The following is a 24,299-nucleotide window of genomic DNA, read 5'->3' on the forward strand; positions in this document are numbered from 1 at the left end:
TTGGTGAAATAGAAATTAATAATGACTTCTACTTGTGAAGAATTTTCAGATCTGAAATTTCTTTGGGCTTTGGCAAGAAAAAGATGCTAAGAATTCCAGAGAATTATTGGTAGGAGTTAGGAGTAGACAGTTACCCCAGCCAGGCTGGACAGTTGGGTCTTTCGGCTGGGAGGTATTTGAAAGCCCTAAGCTTTGAGGCATATCCCCAAGATCCCCTTCCTGGCAGGGAAGGTTCCTCCTAGTTGCCTCAGTCAGTTAGCGTCTGTACAGCACTTGTGTTAAGTTTACGCAAGACCTCTACGTCTGCTAGCGAAGATGGTAGCACTGTATGGTGGCAGTTCAGGTGGTGTTCAGATTCTACCTTTACATCTGAGGAAGCAGGAATCCCAGAGATAGAGATGGAGCAATCTCCTTGCTTGCTTTCTTACCACCCCAAGCTTCTCACAAGCCTTTCCAGGATTAGGTGGGACAGGTTATCTTGAAAGGCAGACACTGGTGGTGGGGCCCTGGGCCGGGGGAGCTCAGAGGCAGCTTTTAGCTGGAGACCAAGAAGGGAAATGGCCAGTGAGGAGGCTGCTGCTTTTTCTCTCCAGTTCCTGCCCTGATGTAGCTACTAACTAGATGAATGTTCTGGGTTTTTTTGTTTTTCCTTTTTAAAATTGACCTGTAATAGTTGTACATATTTGGGGGCTGCATGTGATATTTTGATCCACGTATACAAAGTGTAGTGACCAGTCAGGGTATTTAAGGACATTTATCATCTCAAGCATTTATCTTTTCCTTTTTTTCCTTGTATTGGGAGCATTCCAATTCTATTTCGAAATATACAATAAATTGTTAACTATAGTCTCCCTACTGCACTATCGAATCCTAGAACTTACTCCTAACCGTATTTTTGCACCACCCACCTGCTCTTCATTCCCCTCCCCTGCCTTTCCCAGCCTCTTGTGCCCCCATCCCATCCTCTATTGGAGGGTTGTGTTTTAATTGGATTTGTAGTGCACCGGTGTAGCTTCTCTTCTCCCAGGAGTGGGAGGGGCCACCTCCGGGTTCCACCTGCGGGGGCTGCCCTGAAGCCCTGGGCTCCTATCACTCTGGTACATCCCCTCTCCTCTCCCTTCTGAGCAAATGTGGTAGACAAGACTGTTCCAGGCATGGCCCAGCCAGACGGCAGCATGGTGGTAGGGGTGCAAATCTGCTGGAAGCAAGAAAATGTGGACTTCATGGGTTGTGGAGGGAACTCAACTTCTGCCCCATCCCCAGTCAGTTCCTATGACCCTAAGGCCTGAGCCTCAGCTTGCTGTAGGGAGGAGAGCAGAGCCTACACTTAAAATTCTTGGAGGTTTTGTGCTTCCAACAGCCAAGTCCTTTCTGGCTCAGGGTTGGAAAAAGTCCATGTATCTGTGTGCACATTGTATTTGGGCTGGGCTCAGAGAGGTGAGCCACCAGCTGACCTGACGTGGCCTCTCCTCACCTGCCAGGCCTCAACAGCTGGTCCCCTCACCCCACTGGCAGACACTAAGGATTACAGGCAGCCTGCATCTGGGCCATTCTGCTTGGTTCTTGGTATGACTGTTTCCTGTTGCTACTACCTCCACGGTAGTGGTTCAAATGCGAGCTTCTGGGAAATGGGGCAGCAGAGCCTCAACCCCTTCATCATCAGGCCTCTGGAAGGCCCACTTGCACCCAAAGGTGTAACTCAGTCATATGCGTAAATTAGGCAAGTGTGTGCTGTGAGCCTGAGGAACGGGATGGCAGGAAGTGATGTAGCCCCTTCCACCCTCGAGCAGGTTGGGTGCCGATCCTCCAGGAGTCTGCAATGACATTTCCTTCTGCTTTCTAAGAAAATGGCCAGTGTCCACAAAGAGCTTGCCTGACTCGTTACATCAGTTCTCACCCCAGCACTCACCCAGCCCCTCATTCATACAAGAGCAGGCCAGGGGCCCCACTGTGTATGAACCTGTCTTGTTGAAGCCTACCCTTTACTTGGTATCATATTACCTGGACTCAAATGTGAACATTACAACACTGCCTCTATGAAAGGGTGTGCAATGCAAGGTATTCACAAATTCTAGTTACTTTGAAATGCTTTTTTTGGGGGTAATGTTTTAGCTGGACTTAAAGGAGCCTGTAACAAAACTGCCTCTAGGTACTGGTATGCAGTCCCAGATGTTGGTGGATTCCAACAGGTCACCCGTCCTTTTCCCACTGCCATGCCGCCTCCCCTCCCCGCCGCCCCGGTCACTACCACACCACTGAAAATGAGGGGGTCTTGTGATGCTAAATTATACTTCTGGCTAAGATTTCATGGGGACTGGCTGGGATGAAAAGTAAGGAAATACACTGTTTCCTCTCTCACAGGTCTGGGTTTCACCCTTAAGCTGAATGAAAGGAGAGCAGAGACAAGGGCAGGAAGGGTTAAGAGTGAAATCTGCTGTGAAATCTAAAAGATATTTTCTGTGCAAGTCTGGTTTCAACTGTTTGTGCTTGTCTTAAAGTGTGGGAAGAGGTTCAGAGCTGGAGGGACAACTGACAGGAAGAACGGGGGTGGTGGATGGACCCAGAGGTGTTTTCCAAAACATGGGTTCTGGATGTCAATAGTGATGAGAAGGTTGCTATGGTTTCCTGAGCTACACTCATCTCCCAGGACAACATGCCCCATTTTCCTTTGTTCCTGATGGACTGCTGTGGACTGGGACCGGAAGAGCAGGATCCTGGAATATATCCTGGGAGCTGACCTGAGCCTTCGGGGGCCAGGCCTACTGTCTGGGGGAGAAGGGGAATGCGCTGCTTGCAGATCAGAGTTAACAAGGCGTGAGTGGCTTCAGCAGGCTGAGAAGGAAAGTCTGGGACCACAGAAGTTTCATCGCGACTCCTGGGGCTGGGAGGTTTCCTGTTCCTGGCTTTGGGCTCACGTCAGGTCAGGCTCTTTCCAGAGCCAACGAGGCTGATGCTGCTGTGCTGGGGGAGGGCTCGGGCCCCAGCTCCAAAGGAAGGGAGACAAGGCTTACAGGCTGTGGTTTCCGCCCAACCCATACAGCAGGAGATGGGGAGACTTTATTCATTTCAAGGGAGAGTGACAACAGGAATGAGACGAAGTGTGAAAGTGAAAGGGAGAGGCAATACTGAGATGAGAACAGCAAGAACAAAGTCTAGTACAACACTGCAGCCATACAGAGCTTGAGGGAGCGGGGAGGTCCGTCACCACCAGGCCCTGTGGGCCAGGCACACCCATTTTTCTTCTCTCTTGTCAGACTTGATGATAAAGGGAAATTGGGACTCCGGAGCACCAACATGGAGCGAGACGGTCAATACTGATGGACTTGCAGTTAGCACCACGGCAGCCCTGCCTGGTCTGGGGAAGCTGCCAGGAGGTGATGGTGCCTGGCAGGGGCAGACTGCCCACCTCCCACTCCTTTTCCTGCCCTTCACACCATCATCATGTTGGGCCCAGCATGCATGTCCCTGCACTTGGAGCGAGGACAGGGACACAGGGCAGACACTGGGCCTACCGACATTGCTGCAGCTGAGCCAGAGAACAGTCTAGGCAGGTAAAGCAGACGCGCACATCCACACAGGCCTCTGGGCACTCCACCAGCCAGAATGAGACCCATGCCCTGACCTGGGAAGTCAAGTTCAAGCGGGAAGGGCTGGAAATCAGACATGGCCAACTTCTTGGCTCTCTCTGCTCCCCAAACTCTGGCCCTAGGCTTGCTTTATCATCACATCCCAAAGCCAGAGGGCCGATGCTTTCCCCCACTTGGCTCTGCCAGAAGAGGGATAGGGGTGGCGGCAAGATAGGTGGGGGGAACATGAGGGTGTGTGGAGGCTGTGGAGGGAGAGGGCTGGCAGTTAGGTGGGCAGGAAGGCTCTCTACACCTGGCTTCCCAGTGGTCTGCTCCTGACACTGAGCACAAGGAGCCAGGCTTTGGGGAGACTTTACAATCACCCCCCCAGCCCGGGTCCATTTTCCCCAGGTAGCTTTCTTGGCACTCACCTTGACCCCTCCTCAGCCATCAGCCCCCAACTCCAAAGGCAAAGGAGCCCTAAGGCAGTCCTGAACTGGAGGGAGCTGGGGTCACATCAGCCAGGCCCCGTCCCTCACAGGAAGTGAGATGAGGTGATACCATGGATGGTGACTAAGGCCCCAAAGTCCCTGCCTCTCTGCCTCCCCAGAAACCTCAAGGCCAGGCCAGCCCCCAAGCAGAGCCTGTGTAAACACGCCCAGGAGGGGAGGAGGGGTTGCTACATATGAGAAACAGTTAAAAATAAATTAAAAAGCACCACTATGTCCTGTGCTGGTCTCCACAGGCCCGAAGTCTCTGTTCAGGAAGGGTGAGTGTGGTGACGGGGGCGGGGTGGGGGGGATTTTCAGCTGGGGCAAGGCTCCCTCCCTTGAGGACAGTAAGCGGGTTAGGGCTTCATTCTGCTTTATTCTCCATGGAGGGATCTGGGAAAGGAGCCTGCAAGTTGGAACTTTCTAAGACTCCAGAACGAGGACTCTCCCTCTCATATCTACTCCCCTGAAACCCTGTCATGCCCGAGAGTTCCTAGAGGCAGCTGAGGACCCAGTTTCAGCCTGGCACCTCCCAAGGTGAGCCATCTCGCTTTACGCTTAGAGGGAACATGGAGACCACACCATCCCCACTCCCTGAAAGCTGGGATGGGACGGTGAGTCAGGGGTCAGTATGCTCCTCTGGTTAGTCTGGCTGGAGTTAGGTTGGGCACCTCCCAGGGCTCACTGACCCCAGGAGAAACTTGGGGAGGCAAGGGACTGATCAGCTGGCCTTCCAGGGTACCTTGGGCTGGGCCCTGCTGAGTCTGGCTCTGGGTCAAGAGCTGCTGGTTTGACGAGCTGCCAGCCTGTGATGCCTTCCCTGACAGGCACTCTCATCAGCAAGGGCATCCCTGGCTCTGCCCTCCTTTCCTCTTTCTTTGCTTTGAAGACAACATCCATTTCCCTGGCAGGCCCATAGCTGCACTACCTCTATTTCATGCCACCCCTGCTGGTGACCCAGCAACTGCAAAGGGTTGGTCTCTGGTCTGTCCACTCTGGGAGGGACCTCAGTGGTTTTTCCTCCTCTTGAGCTGCCAGGATCCCCCCAACCCGGCCCAGCCCAGCTCTGGGAAACAGGACTTTCATACACCCCACCTGTCTTGGCAGACTTCTCCCCAGCATGACCTCTACTTCAGGGATTGCAAACTGGCATCCTCTTTCGCCTGTATTGGGTTTTTAAGTTTTATGAACTGATCACCAGCATTTAAAAATCTATTTCGCATAAAAAATCAGAATTCTGGCCTCTGACACAGCAGACAATCTGGCAACACAGGGCTGGCACTGTAAGAACAGCTGAGCAGCTGCAGCCCCTTTAACAGGGTGTGCCCTCTTCAAGTAGCCACAGCCCCCACCCAGCCCTGCAGCCTCCTTCTCACCGTTTGCTGGCCCTGTGGCCTTGAGAGTTTACAGCCCTAGTTCTGATCTTCCTTTTGTAGCCCCTAGCCCTTCCACAGCCTGACTGACAGCAGCCCCTGGCGGACTTACAGCCTCTCAGTAAAACAGCAAAACCTCAACGGTCATCTCATCCACGTATCCTTCCACAACCCGAATCCTTTCTACACCTCCTGACAGCCATCTAGTCTTTGCTGTAGGCAACCCACAACTCCTCAAGCAGCCTGATCCTAAACTCTACCCCACATCCCTTTCTCACTTACATCCCCCAGTTCCGGGCTCTGTCCCTCCTCAGCGGCTGCACTGCACCCTTTCCCAGCACCTCCTTGTTGCTTGAGCCTCCAGAGCCTATCCCCGGCCCTGCCAACCTCTCTGCATCCTCTCACTTCCCCACCAGATATCTCATGCTGACGGGCAGGCTGGGGACGCCCCTAGGTGCCTACGTTTTCCCTGCCAGGGCCCTGATACCCTGCCACAAGCGACTGGCCCAGCCATCGTTGCAACCCCCAAGCCAAGATGGGCTATTAAAAGGATGGAAGGCCGGCCTGGGGCACAAGCATCTCAGTCTGGTCTTGATTTCCCCAGCAAGGACTCCTGCCACTGCCGGGGGAAAGACCCAGGCCCACGTACCCCAACCCATCACCCCATGCCCAGCCACAGCTCCTGGACTGGCACCCAGGGTCTGCTCAACTCTCATAGCCATGCTGGCCTCAGCGCCACTCTGGGCCCTCCACCAAGCCCAGAACCTTCACAGGGAGCCCCTGGGCTAGAGAATCAGGCAGAGCTGGGACTGAGAGCTAGTAGACGCAGTTAGCCTGGGAACTTTTTGCCCAGGGGTTCTTCCTCGGGCTCTCCTATCACCCATCCTCAGTCCACACAGCACTGCCCACGCAGGCCTTGAGGGCCTGAAGGCTCTTCTGGGCCACGAGCTTGTGCTCCTGGGGCAGATGTGGCCTGTGCCAAGCTCCTGGTTTATGGGCTACACAGATCTTTCTCAGGAGGACTCCTACCCTGCTTCCCTTTCCCTGGGTCAAGATTCTGCCAGGGCAGGCAGAACTGGAGAAACATCTCCTCCCCACCCCCACCCCCACCCCTCACCATGGGCCTGGTAAGGCTGGGAAATTTCCCATTGAGAGGATGCACTCAACTCCCAGAGAGAAGCCAGGGGCAGAGGCACCGGCAGAGCCAGCAATCCCCCTCACCTGGCCCCATGGCACATGGATCTCCTAAGCTCTGGCCTTCCCACCATAAGCAGATCCATTTGGATTAAGTTTTCCCCGGATACCTTAAACTTCAGTTGTAGAGTTAAAAACTCCAAGTAAAATACTAATGGCCTGTAAGCCCAAAGTTGGGGGGCTTGGCTCAGTGGGAGCGGGAGCAGCTTGGGGGGCTGAGCTGGAACACACTCTTCCTGCAGCCTCTTGCCCTGCCTTGTCACCAGCCCCGTCTTCCCCACGTGTGAGGCTGGTTTCAGTAGGTAGATCCTGGCCCCCAGGAGTGGGTGGGGCCTGGGGTGCTGGCACCCGCCTCAGACCCGGATCTGGTACCCGTTGAGGTCTGGCATGGCTTTGGGCTCGGAAGGCTTCTTGTCACCTGAGGGCCTATAGGAAGGAAGAGAGCAGAGTGCGGGGAGAGTGAGTGGTCCGTTAGGGAGAGGGAGCGGGGGAGCCAGAAGCGGCTGCCTGGTGACTTCCCCACCACATTCTCCAAGCGGCCCTCCAACGCACAGCACAGTGCATGTGGAAGTGTCTTTCTGGAGGCCCCAGCCCCCCGTGCTGTCTCAACGTGACCTCTGGCTCTCTCTCACAGGCTTGCTTTCTCCTGGAGGCTGGTTAATCTGGCTGCAGTTGGTAGGTAACAGCTTAAAGGATAAATCTCTCAGCCGTGCGCGGTGCTTCACACCTGTAATCCCAGCACTTTGGGAGGCCAAGGTGGGCAGATCACAAGGTCAGGAGATCGAGACCATCCTGGCCAACATGGTGAAACCCCCTTCTCTACTAAAAATACAAAAAAATTAGTTGGGCATGGTGGCACACGCCTGTAGCTCCAGCTACTTGGGAGGCTGAGGCAGGAGAATTGCTTGAACCCAGGAGGCGAAGATTGCAGCAAGCCGAGATTGCAACACTGCACTCCAGCCTTGGTGACAGTGCGAGACTCCGTCTCAAAAAAAAAAAAACACGGGATAAATCTCTCTGAGGGGACTCTATCACCTACAAAAGCTCTTAGATCAAAGTCAAAGATGATGGATATTTTGGTGTCAGAGGCCTGCTTAGTACCCCACCCATGGATTCATACCAGAGAGATGGCTCCTGAATGACATAGTTAAAGCAAGAGCCAGAGCAATGTGTTGTAGGAGCTGAAATCAGAGGAGGAGAGCTGGTATGTTAATGGCTTGTTCTTGCCACCTAGATACAGACAAAAACCAGACTCTTGGGGCAGGGGCAAAATTATGTTCAAAGCCATCTAATATTCAAGCCCTCCCCCATGGCATTCTGGGAGGCTCACTGCCTTGCAGGAGCCCCACCTTTTCTGCCTTTTCTCCCACATAATCCATTGCTCAGACTAGTAGGCTAGCCGACTTTGGTTTCTCTTGTTTGTTTTTGTTTTTGTTTTTGTTTTGAGATGGAGTCTTGCTGTGTTGCCCAGGCTGGAGTGTAGTGGCACCATCTTGGCTCACTGCAGCCTCTGCCTCCCGGTTCCAGCGATTCTCCTGCCTCAGCCTCCTGGGTAGCTGGGATTACAGATGCACGCCATCATGCCCAGCTAATTTTTGTATTTTTAGTAGAGATGGGGTTTCACCATGTTGGCCAGGCTGTTCTTGAACTCCTGACCTCAGGTGATGCCCGCCTCAGCCTCCCAAAGCGCTAGGATTACAGGCGTGAAACACTGCGCCCAGCCCGAGTTTGGTTTCTCTGGGGAAATGGAACTGCCTTGCTATGGGAAATGTCAATACACAAACTCCTAAACCCACCATCCCACCTCACCTCCCTTGGGTGGGAGCAGAAAAGAGAGAAGGGTGGGAGAGAGATACAAAAAAAAAAAAAAAAAAAAAAGAGGGACTCACACGATGAGAGGAAAGGAAAAAACCCTCTTTGGACCCACCCAGGGGTGATCCCTTTCTCACCGTCTTTCACTGCGGCTGTTCCTGCGGTGGGGGCTGGACTGGCCCCGCTGCGGGGAAGAAACATCCTTCTTCCGGTCCTTAGTGGGAGAGGGCGGGCCTGTCCCTTTGCCAATCTAGGTACAGAGGAAGAAGCAACAGCATCACTCCAGGGCTGCCCCGGAGCCCAACCTCCCCTTCCAGGAGCCACAGGTCCCCAGAGGCTGCCCTGGGAAAGGCCCAGGGAACCTTCAGCATGGCTCTGCCCTGTCTGGATCTTTCCCAACCTACTTCCCAGGCACGAAAGCTGCCAGGGCAGGAGTTCCTCCCCGGGGCTGTCCAATCCTTGAGGCTCCTTGGGGGTAGAGTGGAAGTGGGGGAAGTCACTGAGATACCATAATGTTGCAAAAAGCCCTCAACAAAGGCCAGGTAAATGTGCCGGCTGTGGAGCAGCCCATGCTGAACTTTGGGCTGGATCCCACTCACCACAAGGGTGATGCTGGCTACCTCCAGCTATTGAGAAGTCAGGCCAGTAGCTCTAGCTCTGCTTAAGAGAAAAATAAGAAAAACAAAGGAGTCATCCTTTATGTGGCACCACAGTTTGACTTGAGTTTTCAAAACACGGGAGCACTGGAGAGGGGCAAATAACACAGGGGAGTGTTTAGCACCGAACAGGGTAGGGATCCATCGCAGCTCTCAAAACTAGGGAACTACTGGCTCCCACCCTAGATCCAACCTGATGCCTTAAAGACACAATAGCAAAGTGAGCAGCAAGAGCCAGGGTGCTGGGGGACCCAGAGCGAGGCGGGGAGCAGCAGTGCAGAGGCAGAAGTCAGCAGGCTCTCTCTAATGCAGGGTCGGCTGCAGCCTGCCTCTCCCATAGGGGAAGGCACTGTCACCCCATGAGGTCTTGGCCTAGGGCTGGCATGTCTAGGGTAGTCCTAGCTCTTACAAACCCCCACCAGGACACCTGCAATACATGTGGGTTCCCCATCATCCTGCAGGAGGCTGAGCTCCAGTCCGATCTGCCTCTTGCTTGTCTGTGAGCAAGATTCTGAGCTTCCTACCCTGAAAATAGAGCTACCACCTGCTGGCCTCCCAGGGCTGTCAAGAGAAGCAGTGCACACAGCAGTGCAGAGGAGGCTCCAGGCTGCCTGGAGGACAGTCACAGTGCAGCAGTGACTGAGCTATGGGGAGGGCTGAACACCCAGCAGGGGGCCCTGGTAGCCCCCGGAGAACCCCGGCAGAGGTCAGAATTCTGCCTGCTGAAAGGCTCCAGGGCTCAACTCAACAGCTCAGCCCAGATGTTTTGGGCACAACAGCCCCCAGCCCAACTCTCCAAAGCCTCCTGCTCAAGTGCAGGTGGGAAGAGGAAGAAGGAACACTGCCCTCATTGTCTTCCCCATGGTCTCACTTCCCTTTCTTCCCACCTCCCTCTAGTCCTTTAATGGTTTCTAGGGTTGGGGGGCAGAGTCAGGATGCATTACAGGAGTGGGGAGGCCACCCTTCACAGCACCCGACCACACTCTCCAGAGCGCAGTGATTCCCCACCAATGACCTTGACTCCAAAGCCCCCTTCTCCATGTGCCCAACACCTACTACCATCCAAGGCCACCCACCCACCTTCTCCCTCCGCAGCCATCCTGGTCTGCCCACTCCAGGGGAATGATCTTGACCACTAAGCAAGGGCCCAGCACCTCAGTCCTCTCCCTCAATTCTCACATCGCCTCTGCTGGGGCAGGGGTAAGGGCCGGGGCAGGGGCTGGGGTAGGGCGTCGAGGGCGTGTAGGGCTGGCGACCTTGAGCCGCATGTCGCGGGCGTGGCGCTCCAGCTCCTTGCGGAAGTCATCGCGGCCCAGGCGTTCCACGTCCAGCACCGAGTGCTTCCACTCGATCTGCTCCACGCTGTGTGGGTCGTGTGACACACTCTGGCCCAGCTTCACCTTCTTGAGCACGTGCCAGCAGCGGCCGTAGGCGGCCTCGAAGTCCAGCACGAGCTCGCTGAGTGTGCGGAAGGCGGGGGGCTTGTACATCAGGTCCTCGCGCCGGCTCATGCCCAGCGCGCCGTAGCGGCCCGCAAAGTTCACCCCCAGCACGATGTGGCGGAAGTAGTTCCCTGAGAAGTAGGTCTTGAAGCTGATGGGGAAGCGCTCCAGGGTGGGCATGCTGTTGGTGAGGTAACTGGCCAGGGCCCTGCTAAGGAAAGAGCCAGGAGGGCCTGGGACTGGGAGCCACAGGTCAAGGGCCCGCCAGCCTTGGAGTGCAGATGCCTGCCCTGCTCATCTCCACACGCCTGGCGTCTCCTCCTGGTATTCCTGCCATCTACACTGAGCTTGGTATCCAGCAGGTGCTCAATAAAAGGAACCTCTACTAGGCAGGAGACTTCCAGGAATCTGTGGCCACTGCTCTAAAGTCAAGCAGGGCTCGTGCCACACAGCAGGGCTTTCTAGACCCCGGTGGCCCAAGAACAGAGGAGAGGCCTTGCCTGGATCACAGTCCTTCCAGGACCTGCCTTGAGAAGGGACTCCTGTTCCATCAGGCCCCTCCCCATCCCCTCTTGGCTCCCACCTAATCTGTGCTCCTCTGCAGCGCTGAGCCCAGTGGGCTGCCTACCCCACAGACACAGGCAAAATGTTTAAAAGCTGGTAGAGAATGTGAGCAGGGCAGGAAGAGATGAAACAGAATTGGCCTCGAGTTGGTGGAGCTTAGTAATGGGTGCATAGGAGTTCATGATGTTATGTTTCATGTGTGTGACTTTTTTTTTAATTTTTTTTGAGACAGTGTCTCACTCTGCCCAGGCTGGAGTGCAGTGGCGCAATCTCAGCTCACTGCAGACTCCATCTCCCAGGTTTAAGCAAGTCTCCTGCCTCAGCCTCCTGAGCAGCTGGGACTACAGGTATGTGCCACCATGTCCGGCTAATTTTTATAATTTTTTTTTTTAGTAGAGACAGGGTTTCACTATGTTGGCCAAGATGGTCTCGATCTCCTGACCTCGTGATCTGCCTGCCTTGGCCTCCCGAAGTGCTAGGATTATAGGCGTGATCCACCATGCCCCGATGTGTATGACATTTTAAATAATACAATGACTAAGAAGAAAAGGTGGGGCTCAGGCACTGACCGATTAGGATGGAGAACCAGCCAGAGACATGTCCTCCTCTCCCCTTGCTGACTATGGGGCTGGGGAGGGTGGCCTCTCCTGGGGGCCAGTCTGTCTCCACTGCTACCCTGGTGACTCAGCTATAGGCCCCACTTCTGCCCTTTGGGTTGGAGGTGGGGTGTGACTGGGAAACCTTGTGGTTTTTTAACGCAGTTTTGCTTTAAATATCTCATCCACAAATCAACGTGTTCTGGAAATGCCAACATCTGGGCATTCCAACTGTGCCTCCCAGACCGTCTGGTTCTTGGAAATGGTATGACAGCCTTTTTGAGACACTGTGCCCTGATTTGGGGTTCAGAGAACTGGTTCCCTGTGTCCGTGTGACTCAAAAAAGAGCTACCCAGTAAGCCTGGGAAGATAGCAGCTGAGAGGTGGGGTCCTGGGTCCCTGGGGCTCCTCCATTTTTGGGGGGGTTCTTCCACTTTAGGGGGGCTTCTTCATCTTGGGGCCAACCAGATGACACATATGGGAGAGCCCTGGAGCCCATGCAACTTCACTTCCCTAACTGTCAGAGCAGGCAGTGGAGGCCTAGAGAAGCCGGGACCCCTCCCCTCCAGGCCAGGAAGGATACATTCCCAGGATCACGGCTTCCAGGCATTTGATTGGCAGGGCCTCTTTGGTCATTTCCTTGGCCAGGTCCATCAGCCTGTGGGAAAGGGAGGCAGGACGGTAAGGACAGCGTCTCTAGCCCCTTCCAGGGAAGTGTGAGAAGGAGAGGGCGGGGTGGGCTAGAACTGCTAGAAGGACAGAGGCTGCCCCCTAAGCGGCCCTCAGCTTAGGCCGAGCACCTCCCTCCACGCTCCCAACCACATCTGGAGCCTGAGGGGGTGGGAAAGAGGCAGCCGCTGCTGATAGGAAGGAGGCCCACTCTTCCTCCTTTCACTTCCACCTCCCACGCCTGGCTCTTGCTCCAAAGAGCTCTGGGGGAGGGCAGCCGGCGTTGGGGGCAGGACCTTGACTGCCACCAGGCTGGGGTCTTCTTCGAGGTAGTGTGGGGAGGAGGGGAGTCAGCATCGATCTCCTCCCTTCTGAAGCACAGTGGACACCCCTGACCCAACCATGGCTTCTCCTAAGAGTTTCTTAATTGACTGCAACTGCCTCCCCGTAGCCACCTGGCCCTGGATGTGGGATCTCAGGCAGAAAGCTGCCTGGCGACTTCCGGATCTGCTTCTGAACTTGGAATTCAGGCCATTTTAAGACAGCCTTTCCCTGAGGCCTGGTTCTGCCCTCTGTCCCCAGCCTGAGGATTCAGCCTGGCCACTGGCTTTGCCCAGGAGGGCACCCAGACTCCTCCATGCCAAGTAAGGCTGGAGTGGGCCCCCAGCACACAGCAGCCATAGCCAAAAAGAACAAAGCTTTTGGGGATAGGGAGCGTGGACTCCAAGCAGGGCCTCGGAGAGGGGGATAATTAAGTAATTGTGCTAATAAGCCATTTAAAAGCATTTTCACAAAGAAGCAAACATAGATTATGTGGGGGGCAAGACGTAAAATTCACATTAATTTTTTTTTTTTTTTTGAGGCAGAGTCTCGCTCTTGTTGCGCAGGCTGGAGTGCAGTGGCGTGATCTCAGCTCACTACAACCTCTGCCTTCTGGGTTCAAATGATTCTCCTGCCTCAGCCTCCTGAGTAGCTGGGATTACAGGCGTGTGCCACCATGCCCAACTAATTTTTGTATTTTTAGTAGAGATGGGGTTTCACCATGTTGGCCAGGCTGGACTTGAATTCCTGACCTCGTGATCCACCTGCCTCGGCCTCCCAAAGTGTTGGGATTATAGGTGTGAACCACCGGGCCGGCCTATTCACATTAATTTTTAATGCCCGGGGTCTTAAGCCTGTGGGCATCTCTGGGCTGAGCCTCTAGTCCCAGCCATGGCATTCACTCTCCACTCTCCTCTGCCCTCGGAGGTTCATGGGCAGAAACTTTCCAGGGCAAGTGAACCCAGGCAGGGGGCTACAAACCGGGTGATGGGATGGGAAGTGAGAGACACGACATTCTCTCCAGGGAGCTCCCTATTCTCAGACACTGGACCTTCCACTCAGTGACCAGAAGAGTCCGTGGTGTAAGGCAAACGTGGTGGCCATGCAAGTCCCTGCAGTGGGCAGCTGCAGCACAGAGAAGGGGGAGGGGTCTCTCCTGCTAGGTCCATCTCCCACTAAAAAAATTAAAATAAAAATGCTGAGGCTCACCAACAATCTACCTGGGACTACCTTCTCTCCTGGCCAAGGCAAGGGCTGGGGGTGGGCTCTCTCCTACCCTCTAGCTCAGCATGAACCCAGGATTTCCTTTTCATTCAAGGCAGCCCTGGCTGTTAGTCTCCGCTGAATTTTCCTCCCTATGACAACCTTAAGGCCCCAGGGTGGTGCCTGCCCCGAAGGCTGCCTCCCTTTGGAAGGGTCCCTGACTGCCTCATAAACTTCCATTCCAAGGCGCACTACAGGGCTTTCAAGAGATTCCAAGCCAGCCCTGGGGCAGAGGACTGGCCTCCCCATACTTACCCTGTCAGAGGTCTGCTCTTCTTAATTTCAAAGAACTGTGTCCCTGTGTGATTGTACCTGCAGACAGGGGTTAAGGGCTTCCTAGCTTGGCCTGAAGGAGGGTGACCCTCTCTCCCTGCCTGTTCCCAAGCTCAAGAACCAAGTCTCCTGGAAAGGAGATGGGGTCGGCATGCATGCTTCACCCACCTCACAGCCCTTCTCTCTCCCTCTCTCTCACCCTCCTTGGCTTTCTCCCTTGTTCTCCCTTGAACAAGAGACATGAAGCAGGCAGCCAGCCTGGTGAGGGCCGGACAGAGGCTGTGGCTGGGAACAGTTGCTTGCAGCACTTCATTCTCCAACCAGCTGAGAAGCCACATGAACTGAGGGGAGGCTAGGATAGGGGTCCACTCAGCCTCTAACTGCTGGGTGCTCCTGAGCCAGCCACCTGCCTCACTGGACCGGTTTCCTCACTGGTAGAATGAGGAACTGGACCCGATTTGCAGTCATCAGCCTGGCTTCCTCTGACCCAGGACCCATGCCTAGCCCTCCCATCTCTGACCTCTGTAGCCAGAAGCCTGGGAGAGAGGACCCAGGACAGACAGCTCTGGGGCAGGGTGCAGGGGCTGGAGGGCCCAGAGCAGGGACCCAGGGCAATCTGGGCCCTGGGGAGCCCAGCTCTTCCCCTGCTGGCCAACCAGCCTCCTGCCAGGGAAGAAAAAGGAGAAGAACCAGGAGAAAATTCTGGGATCCTGAAGTTACCTCCTGGAGCATAAAATCCTTTTGCTCTACCATTTTTCTCTTTATTTAAAACCAGACTTTCAAAAGCCCCAAGGCAGCTCCCTCTCTCCCTCTCTGCTAGAGGCGGGTGGAGAACAGAGCAGGAGATCTAGATTTGGCCACCTCACCCGCCAGTCACTCAGGACCCATTTCCCTCTCTTTACCCAGTCACATGGCAGGAGCAGGAAGTAGGTGGCAAAGAGTCCAGAGTGGGCTCTGCACTCATCAGACAAAATTCCTCCGACACCCAGGAGGGACACGGGCCGTGTCCCACAGCACTAGGGAACACAGAGATGCCACGTGAATGGCAGCCCTGGCGTTGTGGAATGAGGCTGCTCTGCTGATGCCTCGCCCGCTCTGCCCGGAAACAAGGCCCCCCACACTGGCCAGAAGGTGGCCACGACCCTGGACCAGAGAGGATACTGCAGCTCCCTGATGTAGCGCTGCACAGCTTCCAGGCGCTCGGGGACAGGTGTAGACGGCTGGAACGTAGGCACACTCGGTATGGGGATCTGGGGACAGAGAAAGAGCTCCAGTCACGAGAAGAGGCTCACCCTGGAGCTTCCAGTCCACCAAACACCTAGGACTGGCCCAGAGGTGCCCCACCCTGGGGACACGCGGCCTCCCTGCCTCCCACCCTGAGCTTTCTTACTTGGCACCCCCTCTTTTCGAAGATTCTTGCTAGGGCCCCAGCCCACCCATTCCTTCCCTCCTGGCACTTAATAGCATTTCTCATTCAGAGCGTGTGTTGATGTTCCAATTTTATGCTTCTTTAATAATTTTAGAAAAACATAGGTTAATTGACTGACCATTTTAATTGTTAAATATTCATTTGTTTCAAGACTTAAGAATATAATATTAAGATTAGGTTCTTTTAGGTTTGAAGTTTGCTATGGTTCAGGTGCCGGATCAAAGCTGGTGTCTCCGGGGTCCCATTCTCAGGTGGTGCCCGAGACTTGGGGAGTGGTCCTGAGGAGGGTGAGCATCCTTGATAGGGGATATGACCCATCCAGTATCATGGGCATATTTGCCAGGGCTTCTAGAGTGCCAGCTTGAACTGTCAAGGAATCAGTCAGCAGGCCAGAGAGACATATTTCGAAACAGGTCTCGCTGTGGCTCTGTGGCTGGGGCCTGCACAGGGGCCCAGGTTCTCCTCCAAGCCTCCCTTTCCTGACAGCTCCACACCTAAACATCACAGGTTTCCAGGTACCCAGACAGTCTCCCTCCCCAGAACACACTTTCCAGCACCCAGCCCAGAAACTAGGGAGGAGAGAACAGGTCAGGCAGTGCTTCCTGACGCCTGGGAGCCCGGAGGCTGCTGGGGTGAGGTCAGGAGCAGCAGACCCCTAGGCTTCCCCTTGGCCTCCATTCTCCAGAAAAGAGACCACTATGCCAGTGTGGGCCCCTCTCCAGCCAGGGGAGCCTGAATCTGGCAGTTTGGCTGCAACAAGTCGGTGAGGCCGAGGAGGCTAAGAGACATATCAGCTAGGGTCCTCTAAGGTTTCAGAAAATACTTCCTTGGGTAGAAGAACTAGACTTCCAGGGACAAGACCCACCCCTCAGGGCTCCCCCTTGGCCACCAGCTATGAAGCTCCCCACAAAGAGAGGTCCCACCCCTTTCCCCAGGCCTGCACCTGGCCCTCCAAGGCCACACTGAGCTCACCCACCCTACGGGGCTGCTGAGAGTCATAGCCTGTGCTCAGGGGCACACGTGAAGGGAAGGGGGCAGGGGCGGGTGGGGAGGGAAGGGCGCAGCTGTTTTCCTCCTTTCCTTGGGAGGCTCTCGTGTGGTGGAGATGCCAGCCCAGCTTTTTAAATAATGTGACTGCGGGGGCTGGGCTCTGACCGGAGGGAAGTGACACTCTGGCTATCACTGCACACTCATGTCTGGGGTGCTGCTGATGGCACAGGCAACAGGAGAGTGTCTGACAGACACCTCCTTACTCTAATGGGTGGAGATGCAGGAGGGAAGGGGCCCTGGTCCAGAGCCACAGCATCGCCTGCACTTCCTTGCCCTCCCTCCCATCTGTCTTCTCCTTCCTGTCTGGGCAGTCCCTAGCAACCGTGCTGGCTGCCCTGGCTGCTGGGCTGCTGACACCTCTGTCTGAAAGGAGCCATTTCCCTTTCACATGGCTCCCCCTCCCCAGATTGGCACCACCACTTACAGTCACCAGCAAGATAAAAGTCTGGGGTGGAGGGGCTCCCCCTCTTCCTGTCTGGCCACACTGTGCGAAATGGGCCCCAGGGCCTGGCCTGGCCTCCCATGTCAAGGATACAGGGGTGGGGAGGCAAAAGAGGAATTAGAGGAATTACTTAGCAATTTACTCTAAATAGCACGCCACATCCACCCAGTCACTTGATCTCTGCAGGTGGCAGCCCCCCAGGCAGGGAAGCAGGCAGATCATCCCCACTTATAAGTGGGGATCCGATAACCTTCAGGAGCTTGAGATAAAGACTGTAAGTACACCCTCCCACAAGAAGCTGCAACAGGGAGCTGCAGTCCCAGCACTGCATCATTCACCCAGAGCCAGGCCTGGGCCGGGGCCAGGCAGTACCCATGAGAGCTCTGGCACCTGCTGTCCAGACAAAGGACCCAGGAGCTGGCTGCTCTGGGAGAAGGAAGAGTCAAAAAAAGACCCGGGGATTCACAGGCAGGACCTTAAAGGCCACCATCACCGAGGCTAGCTCCTTGACTTGTGTCACCCCACTGCAGACAGCACCTACACCTTTCTCCTGAATGTTCATTACCTTTACATAGATTCATTCACTCAAACACAAATAAGAAGATTCTGTATATGCAAATGACAAGGCCCAGTTTAGGACTTGCCTGTCACTCCCACCTCTGAAACAGGAGTCGGGGAATACTTCCTCACTGTTGAGAGGTGGGGTTAAGTGGGGCAGTGGTACAGCCACCCAGATCTCCCCAGGGAGCACTCCTCCTCCACAGCCAAGGCCAGAGATTCCCCTGGCTCCAGGAACCCCTACAGTCCTGAGTTCTGTTGAGACATTCTCACTGGGGGGGTCTATTTCAGTCTAGCACAATGAGGCGTGAGGGAGGCGGGGAGAGCTTGTGGCTGGATGTGTGTGCCCAAAAAGTGTGGCCTGGAGGGCAACGAGTCTCCAACTAGATCGTCACTGTGGATATTCAGTTCTTCCACTTACAGTCCTGACTTTATTTATTTATTTACTGAGACAGAGTCTCACTGTCGCCCAGGCTGGAGTGCAGTGGCGCAACTTTGGCTCACTGCAACCTTCATCTCCCGGTTCAAGAGATTCTCCTGCCTCAGCCTCCCGAGTAGCTGGGATTACAGGCATGTGCCACCACACTCAGCTAATTATTGTATTTTTAGTAGAGACAGGGTTGCACCATGTTGGCCAGACTGGTCTCGAACTCCTGACCTCAAGGGATCCGCCCGCCTGTGCTTCCCAAAGTGCTGGGATGACAGGCGTGAGCCACCACACCTGACCCAGTCATGACTTTAGTGAGGCTCCTGACCTCCCCTGTGCCTCAAACAGTTCATTTGTAAAGCAGGCACCAACACAGAATCAGCCTTATAGCGCGAATGAGATGCTCAGGTCGAGGCCTTAGAACAGGGTCAGGCACATAGCACAGACTTAATTCCTGTTCACTGTTGTCATTATCAGGGTCCCCGAACATAAGTCTGCTCATGCTAATCCCAGAAACGTTGCCCTTTTAGAGGAGATGTGCAGGCTGGGTGTGGTAGCTCACGCCTGTAATCCCAGCACTTTGGGAGGCTGAGGCGGGAGGATCACTTGAGCCCAGCAGTTTGAGACCAGCCTGGGCAATATAGTGAGAATCCATCTCAACAAAAAAATTTTAAAAATTAGCCAGGCATGGTAATCCAGCTAATCTGGAGGCTGAGGTGGGAGGATCACTGGAGCCCAGAAGATAGATGCTACTGTGAGCCATGACTGTGCCACTGCATTCCACCCTAGGTGGCCAAGCGGGACCCTGTCTCATAAATAAACAAAAGGAAAGGACTCTGGAGTCATCGTAAGTAACTAGAGGAGATGTCCAAATTCCCATTCTGCAGGAGCTCTGTGGCCTGAGCCATGGTTAGAAGACCTTCAGCAGCTGGGTCCGGGGTCAGTGGCCACTAAGCTTTTAAAGGTGGTGGAAGCCTGAAACATCAAGGAGAGACTCTTATCAAGGAGCCTAAGCTGCTGCTGGATTGGGGATCCTTCTAGAAATTGTTGCCCTATAACATACTGGCATCATCCCCGTAAAGGCTGCTGCTCCAAAGCGCTAGTGGAGTGTTGATGGAACACTCATTCTTTGCTCCATTACTGGGTATCTATTTAAGGCACCTAATGAAGCATCACATGCTTTACATCATTAATTCCTCAAACATCCTCTCAAGGGGCCCTGCTAACAGTTAGAAAACTGAAGCACAAGAAAAGGTTGCCTGTATTCCTCATGTAAGTAGTTGTGGGAGATCAAGGATTTGAACATGGTGGCTTTGACTCCAGAGTGCTCTCCTTTTACAACACCACCATGCAGGGGTCCTAGACTCAACCACCTGCAAGGGCCAGGCAGGTCACATACACGGGGCAGGCAGGCCTGGTAAGTGAGTGGTGGAGACGGTGGCAAGACGGGGGAGTAGGACCACTCCCCAGCCTTAGCCGACAGCTGCCACGTGGGACTGCAGATTCCCATGTGTTCCCAAGTCTTCTTATTTTCCGAAAAGATGCCAAAAATCTGGATCTTCATGTGAGAAATCTCCCAGTTTTAAATTTTGGCTCAAGTGGCCTTTTAAAACATTGTACAGTGTCAACAAAACACTTCTTGAGCCCCATACTGTGTGGCCCCTGTAGGGAAGGCCCCTGTGTCAGCTCCAGTTGGCATGGCGCCTAGGGATGGTCAGGGCAGGGTCAGCCCACCCTGCCACTGGCACCCTGGCACCCAGGCACCCAACCCATGCTGCTTCTCTGCAAGGCCTCCTGGACTCCACTGCACTCCCAGACTCTAAGGGTGCTTTTCTATTCTGGGCCCAGGTAGCGGAAGGACCTCATGCAGATGCATGCAGTTTCTCTGAGATCTGTGGTTTGAAGAGGGGAAGTTCAAATTTTTCCAATCTCACAAAATTCCTTCCACCCTAGGTAGTCTAGGGGTCGGTCACAACACAGCCCCACCCCTAGACTTCCTTCATCCATGTCCGGAAGGAATGTACATGAGGACTGAAGGTGACAAGATGGTATTATAGACCAGTTACTAGTGAGCGTGTTGATTTTTCTTTTAGTTCCCAGCAGTGGTAACAGTTCTGCAGGGAACCATTCACACTCTTTTATGGCCTGATTTAGACATAAACAAGATGGCTGGAGAGCTGCCCAACAAGAACTTGCTCATGTGGGGGCAGGGTGTGACTCTAGCCTCAGCTGTACAAATGATCTAAGCAAAGCATAGTCTTCCTGTCTGATAAAGGACATGAGTAAAGGTGATGGACATCTTGCCTGGTGTGGCGGCTCACATCTGTATTCGCAGCACTTTGGGAGGCTGAGGTGGGTGGATTACCCGAGGTCAGGAGTTTGAGACCAGCCTGGCCAACATGATGAAACCCCATCTCTACCAAAAATTCAAAAATTAGCTGGGCATGGTGGCAGGTACCTGTAATCCCAGCTACTCATGATGCTGAGGCAGGAGAATTGCTTGAACCTGGGAGGCGGAGGTTGCAGTGAGCCGAGATCGCGCCACTACACTCTAGCCTGGTAGACCCAGTGAGACTCCATCTCAAAAAAAAAAGAAAAGAAAAGAAAAAAAGAAAAAGGTAACAGACAGCCAACAACTGGGTACTGGTTTGTGGCTTTACAGTTTGTCAAATACTTTAACACACAGTCTCTCATTTCATCTTCCCCACAATCCATCTCATTTTATTGATAAGAACATTGCATCTCAAAGAGGCGGAAGGGGCTATTTAGACAAGCAGGTGACCCCTACCAATATCAGTCTCCTTTGATGCAATACTTGAATTTTTCCCAAGGAAATGATCAGAGATGAACCCCAAAATTTATATTTTAGGATGTTCACCACAGTATTCATTTTAAGAATAAAATTGGAAACAATGTCCAACTCTAGGGGATTAGCTAAATAAATTGTAAGTCAGTGCGGAGCACATTTATGCAGCCATTCAAAATCAATCTACATTTTTTTCCCCTGGAAATATTGGGCAGTTTCTTAAACTTCAACCTTTGATTCTCTTTTTCCCATTTCTGATGGCAGTACCAATAACTTGGTAAAAACAAAATGGGCAGCTTGTACTCATGCCTAATTCATACCAACTTCCATTCTTCCTAGCCCCCTTCCTTCTGACCTGGGCAGGCTGGGCTAAGCACTGGGCTCTGAACTCAGTCCAAAGGGCTCTTGTTTGGAGATTTCAGGCCTCTGCATTTGGAAAATCCTTCCTTAGTCTTGATTATGTTTTTTCTTTTTGTCTTTTTTTTTTTTTTTTTTAAATATCAGCCATGTATTTCTATATAGCAGCGTACAGCACAGAAACTCTCAAATATCCTTTCATTCAGCAAACATACACACAAGTGCCTGTTCTGTGCCAGGCACACAGGAGGCCTTGGGAAGACAAAGATGAATGAGATACAGCCTCTGCCTTAGTTGGTGACACAACTGAAGGATAGCTGTCCTGGAGGAGGAGTTCCAGCCAACACAGGAAAATTATTTCATTTTATGCTTCTCCATAAGACCTCTTCTAATGTCCTTGAATCTAATGTCCCTCAGAGCAGAGGACCCAGACACCTCCCTCCACCACCCACCCCATACTCCCCTGAAGACCTGAAGTTGAATCTCAGTTCTGCCATTTACTGACTGTGGGACTTTGAGTTCCTACGTGAGTTTTCAGCTTTCTCATCTGTAAAATGGGAACCCAAACTGCACTTACGTCACAAGGCTGTTGGGAGAATTCAATGACATAATGCACGAAAATATTTTCTCAACATAGGAAGCCCTGCATCTCCTGAGTCATTCATTCCATTTGTCTGCTCATGGCTCTCTGGCTTGGCAAGTGTCATCAGGCAAATGAGATGTCAAGCCATCCTAGTGTGTTAGTTCCATCTGCTGTCCCCTCCTGTAAAACGTGGGCATTTTAAAAGACAGCGGGGAGGGCCTCCTGAAGACAGGTATGTGAACCTCCCTCCTAGAATGGCAGTGAGAGAAAGTTCTCCTGGACAGGTATGATTCCTCTGCATTTTAAAGATCTTACGGAGCCAGTGGTCCCCTGCCCCTTGGGAGGAGAGTGTGGCTTTCCTCTATGCCCCAAGATCACCAACACTCTACACTGTGCTATCACCCTTCAGCCCCCAAGTCTCACCTTGGGCAGGTCTGTGGCCCCACGGATCCGTTGCGCCACCTTCTCTCCATCGGGGTGGATCTTGGCCACGTGTTTCCACATCCTTTCCCAGGTGGCCTCATCCACAGGTAACCCACCCCGGTTGACAAAGAAGGGGACTCCTCCATCTCGCAGGTCCTCTTCCCCTTCCTCTTCTGGCTCCTCATCTCTCTGGGCTGAGGCGCCTTCGCTGGTCTCCAAACGCCTGGCCCCAGATGGGGCAGTCGCCGCAGCAGATGTTGAAGTGGCACCACTGCTGCCACCCCCAACCACCTTCTTTCCCCCTGGCATACCTAAATCCTTGAGAGGGGTGGTGGAGGCGGGAAAACAGGTGGCTCACAAGAGGCCTCCCACACACCAGCTGCAGAGATAACACATGGCCAGAGTGCCAGGCGCCTTTAAGAAATCAGGGCGTGGCTCCTGTACAATAAAACACTACTTGATAAAAATAAAAATAAAAAAAAAATCAGTGCAACAACGTGAAGTGGGGTCCGAGGGAGTGGGTTGTCTGGGGTCAGCCTTGGAGGCCTTGTTCTGTTTGAACAGCGGGATAAAGGGAACACACCCCAACTTGGCAGCCGTCACAAAGCACCCCCATCTGACTGCAAGAACAATGACGGGCAGCAGTCAGGGCTGGCAGAGGGGAGAAAAGTCGGAGGGAAACTGAGGCCGGACAGCTAGGACCAGAGGCTGCAGAAAGGAAGAGTCAAGGCACGGGTGCCCACTGGGCGCCCTGGGTCTCAGTTTCTCAGAGAACAAAATCCCCTACACAACTCTCGAACGCCCCGGGGAAGACTGAGGCGACTCCCGGCAGCTCGAGCTCGGGACCCCTGGCCGGGAGAGTGGCGCCGGGGGGCGATTTCTCCGATGCGACGAGACAAGTCCCGGAGCCAAGACTCGCAGCTGGCGGGGCGCGGGGAGGGGGCGCACACCGACGCGCACATTCCACGCCCGCGGCCAACTCCACGCACAAAGTGGGCTTTGTCTGGGCCCCCAGTTCCCTAGCCCACAGAAACAGCCGCGGAGTCCATAGAAAGGGAGCGGGCGCGGCGGGGAGGCGAAGGCTGCGCGTGCCGAGGCCCAGCAGGTCCCCAGCCCCGCGCGTCTCAGCGGGCGGACGGCCGGCACCTGGCGCCGCGCTGCACCAGCCGAGCCATCGCAGGGCACCGGGCCCGCGGCTCAGCGGGACGGGCTCGGGCGGCGCGCAGGGGCCAGGCTGAGGTCACCGAGCGGCGGGCTCCGGCCGCGGGGTCGCTGCCCGGGACTGGCTGCAGCATGGGCGGTGGCGCGGCCGGGGCGGGCGGAGGATGCTCCGTGGCTGCTCGCTCCGGCTGCCGCTGCCCGGGCTGAGGGTGGAGGAAGGACCGCGGGGCGGGGACCGCAAGTCGGAGGCTCGCGCAGCCTCGGCCGGCGGATGTCGCTGGAGGCGAGTGACGAAGCCGGGCGAGCGCGGGCTGCGCTGGTGCCTGGGGAGCAAGCCCGCCCACGCGGAGTCCACCCGCCGATCGCGGCTCCGCGACGCTGGGGTTGCCGCTGCTGCAGCCCCCTCCGCCCCTGGGCCCCGCCGCCGCCGCCGCAGCCGCTGCCGCCGCCGCCCGCGTCCCCTGCCCGCCAGCCGCCCACCCGGCTCGACTCCGGCCCGCGCCGCGCATGCGCTCCGTCCCCCCCTTAAAGGGCCAGCGCCTTCGCGCCGGATTCTCAGCCCCCCTCAGCGGTCGCTCTGTCCCGAGTTACCTCAGGACGCCAGTGGGCATTCGCTCCCTCCTCACCCAGCCGTCAGGGAGCCGGGAAGGCGGTGCGGAGCTGCGGAGGAAGTTTTCAACGTGCCAAACGGAGCGCAAACTCCATGGAGATTCCTGGCGCAGAAGGAATTCCTGGGATCGGGAATTTCTTGAAAAGGATTCCTCGCAGGGGCCCTCAGCGGGTAGGACCGAGAGCACTGGCCTGGAAGACTGGGATTCTAGACCGGATTCAGTGCCTGTGTTG

The 24,299-nt window shown here is 54.6% G+C and overlaps 1 protein-coding gene across 1 annotated transcript; it reads right to left on the bottom strand.

The window, feature by feature from the left end:
* Positions 1-3,015: 3,015 nt before the first annotated feature.
* Positions 3,016-23,970, bottom strand: VASH1 (vasohibin 1). The gene is made up of 7 exons (XM_032287788.1): positions 22,296-23,970; positions 15,382-15,470; positions 14,203-14,259; positions 12,278-12,352; positions 10,349-10,730; positions 8,574-8,686; positions 3,016-7,050 (listed from the first exon to the last, which is right to left on the bottom strand). The coding sequence occupies exons 1-7, from the start codon at positions 22,602-22,604 to the stop codon at positions 6,978-6,980; spliced, it is 1,098 nt and encodes a 365-aa protein (XP_032143679.1). The 5' UTR covers positions 22,605-23,970; the 3' UTR covers positions 3,016-6,977.
* Positions 23,971-24,299: the final 329 nt, after the last annotated feature.

This window comes from Sapajus apella, unplaced genomic scaffold, assembly GCF_009761245.1.
Source record: "Sapajus apella isolate SASKATOON/1434 unplaced genomic scaffold, GSC_monkey_1.0 scaffold20, whole genome shotgun sequence".
Lineage (NCBI taxonomy): Eukaryota > Metazoa > Chordata > Mammalia > Primates > Cebidae > Sapajus > Sapajus apella.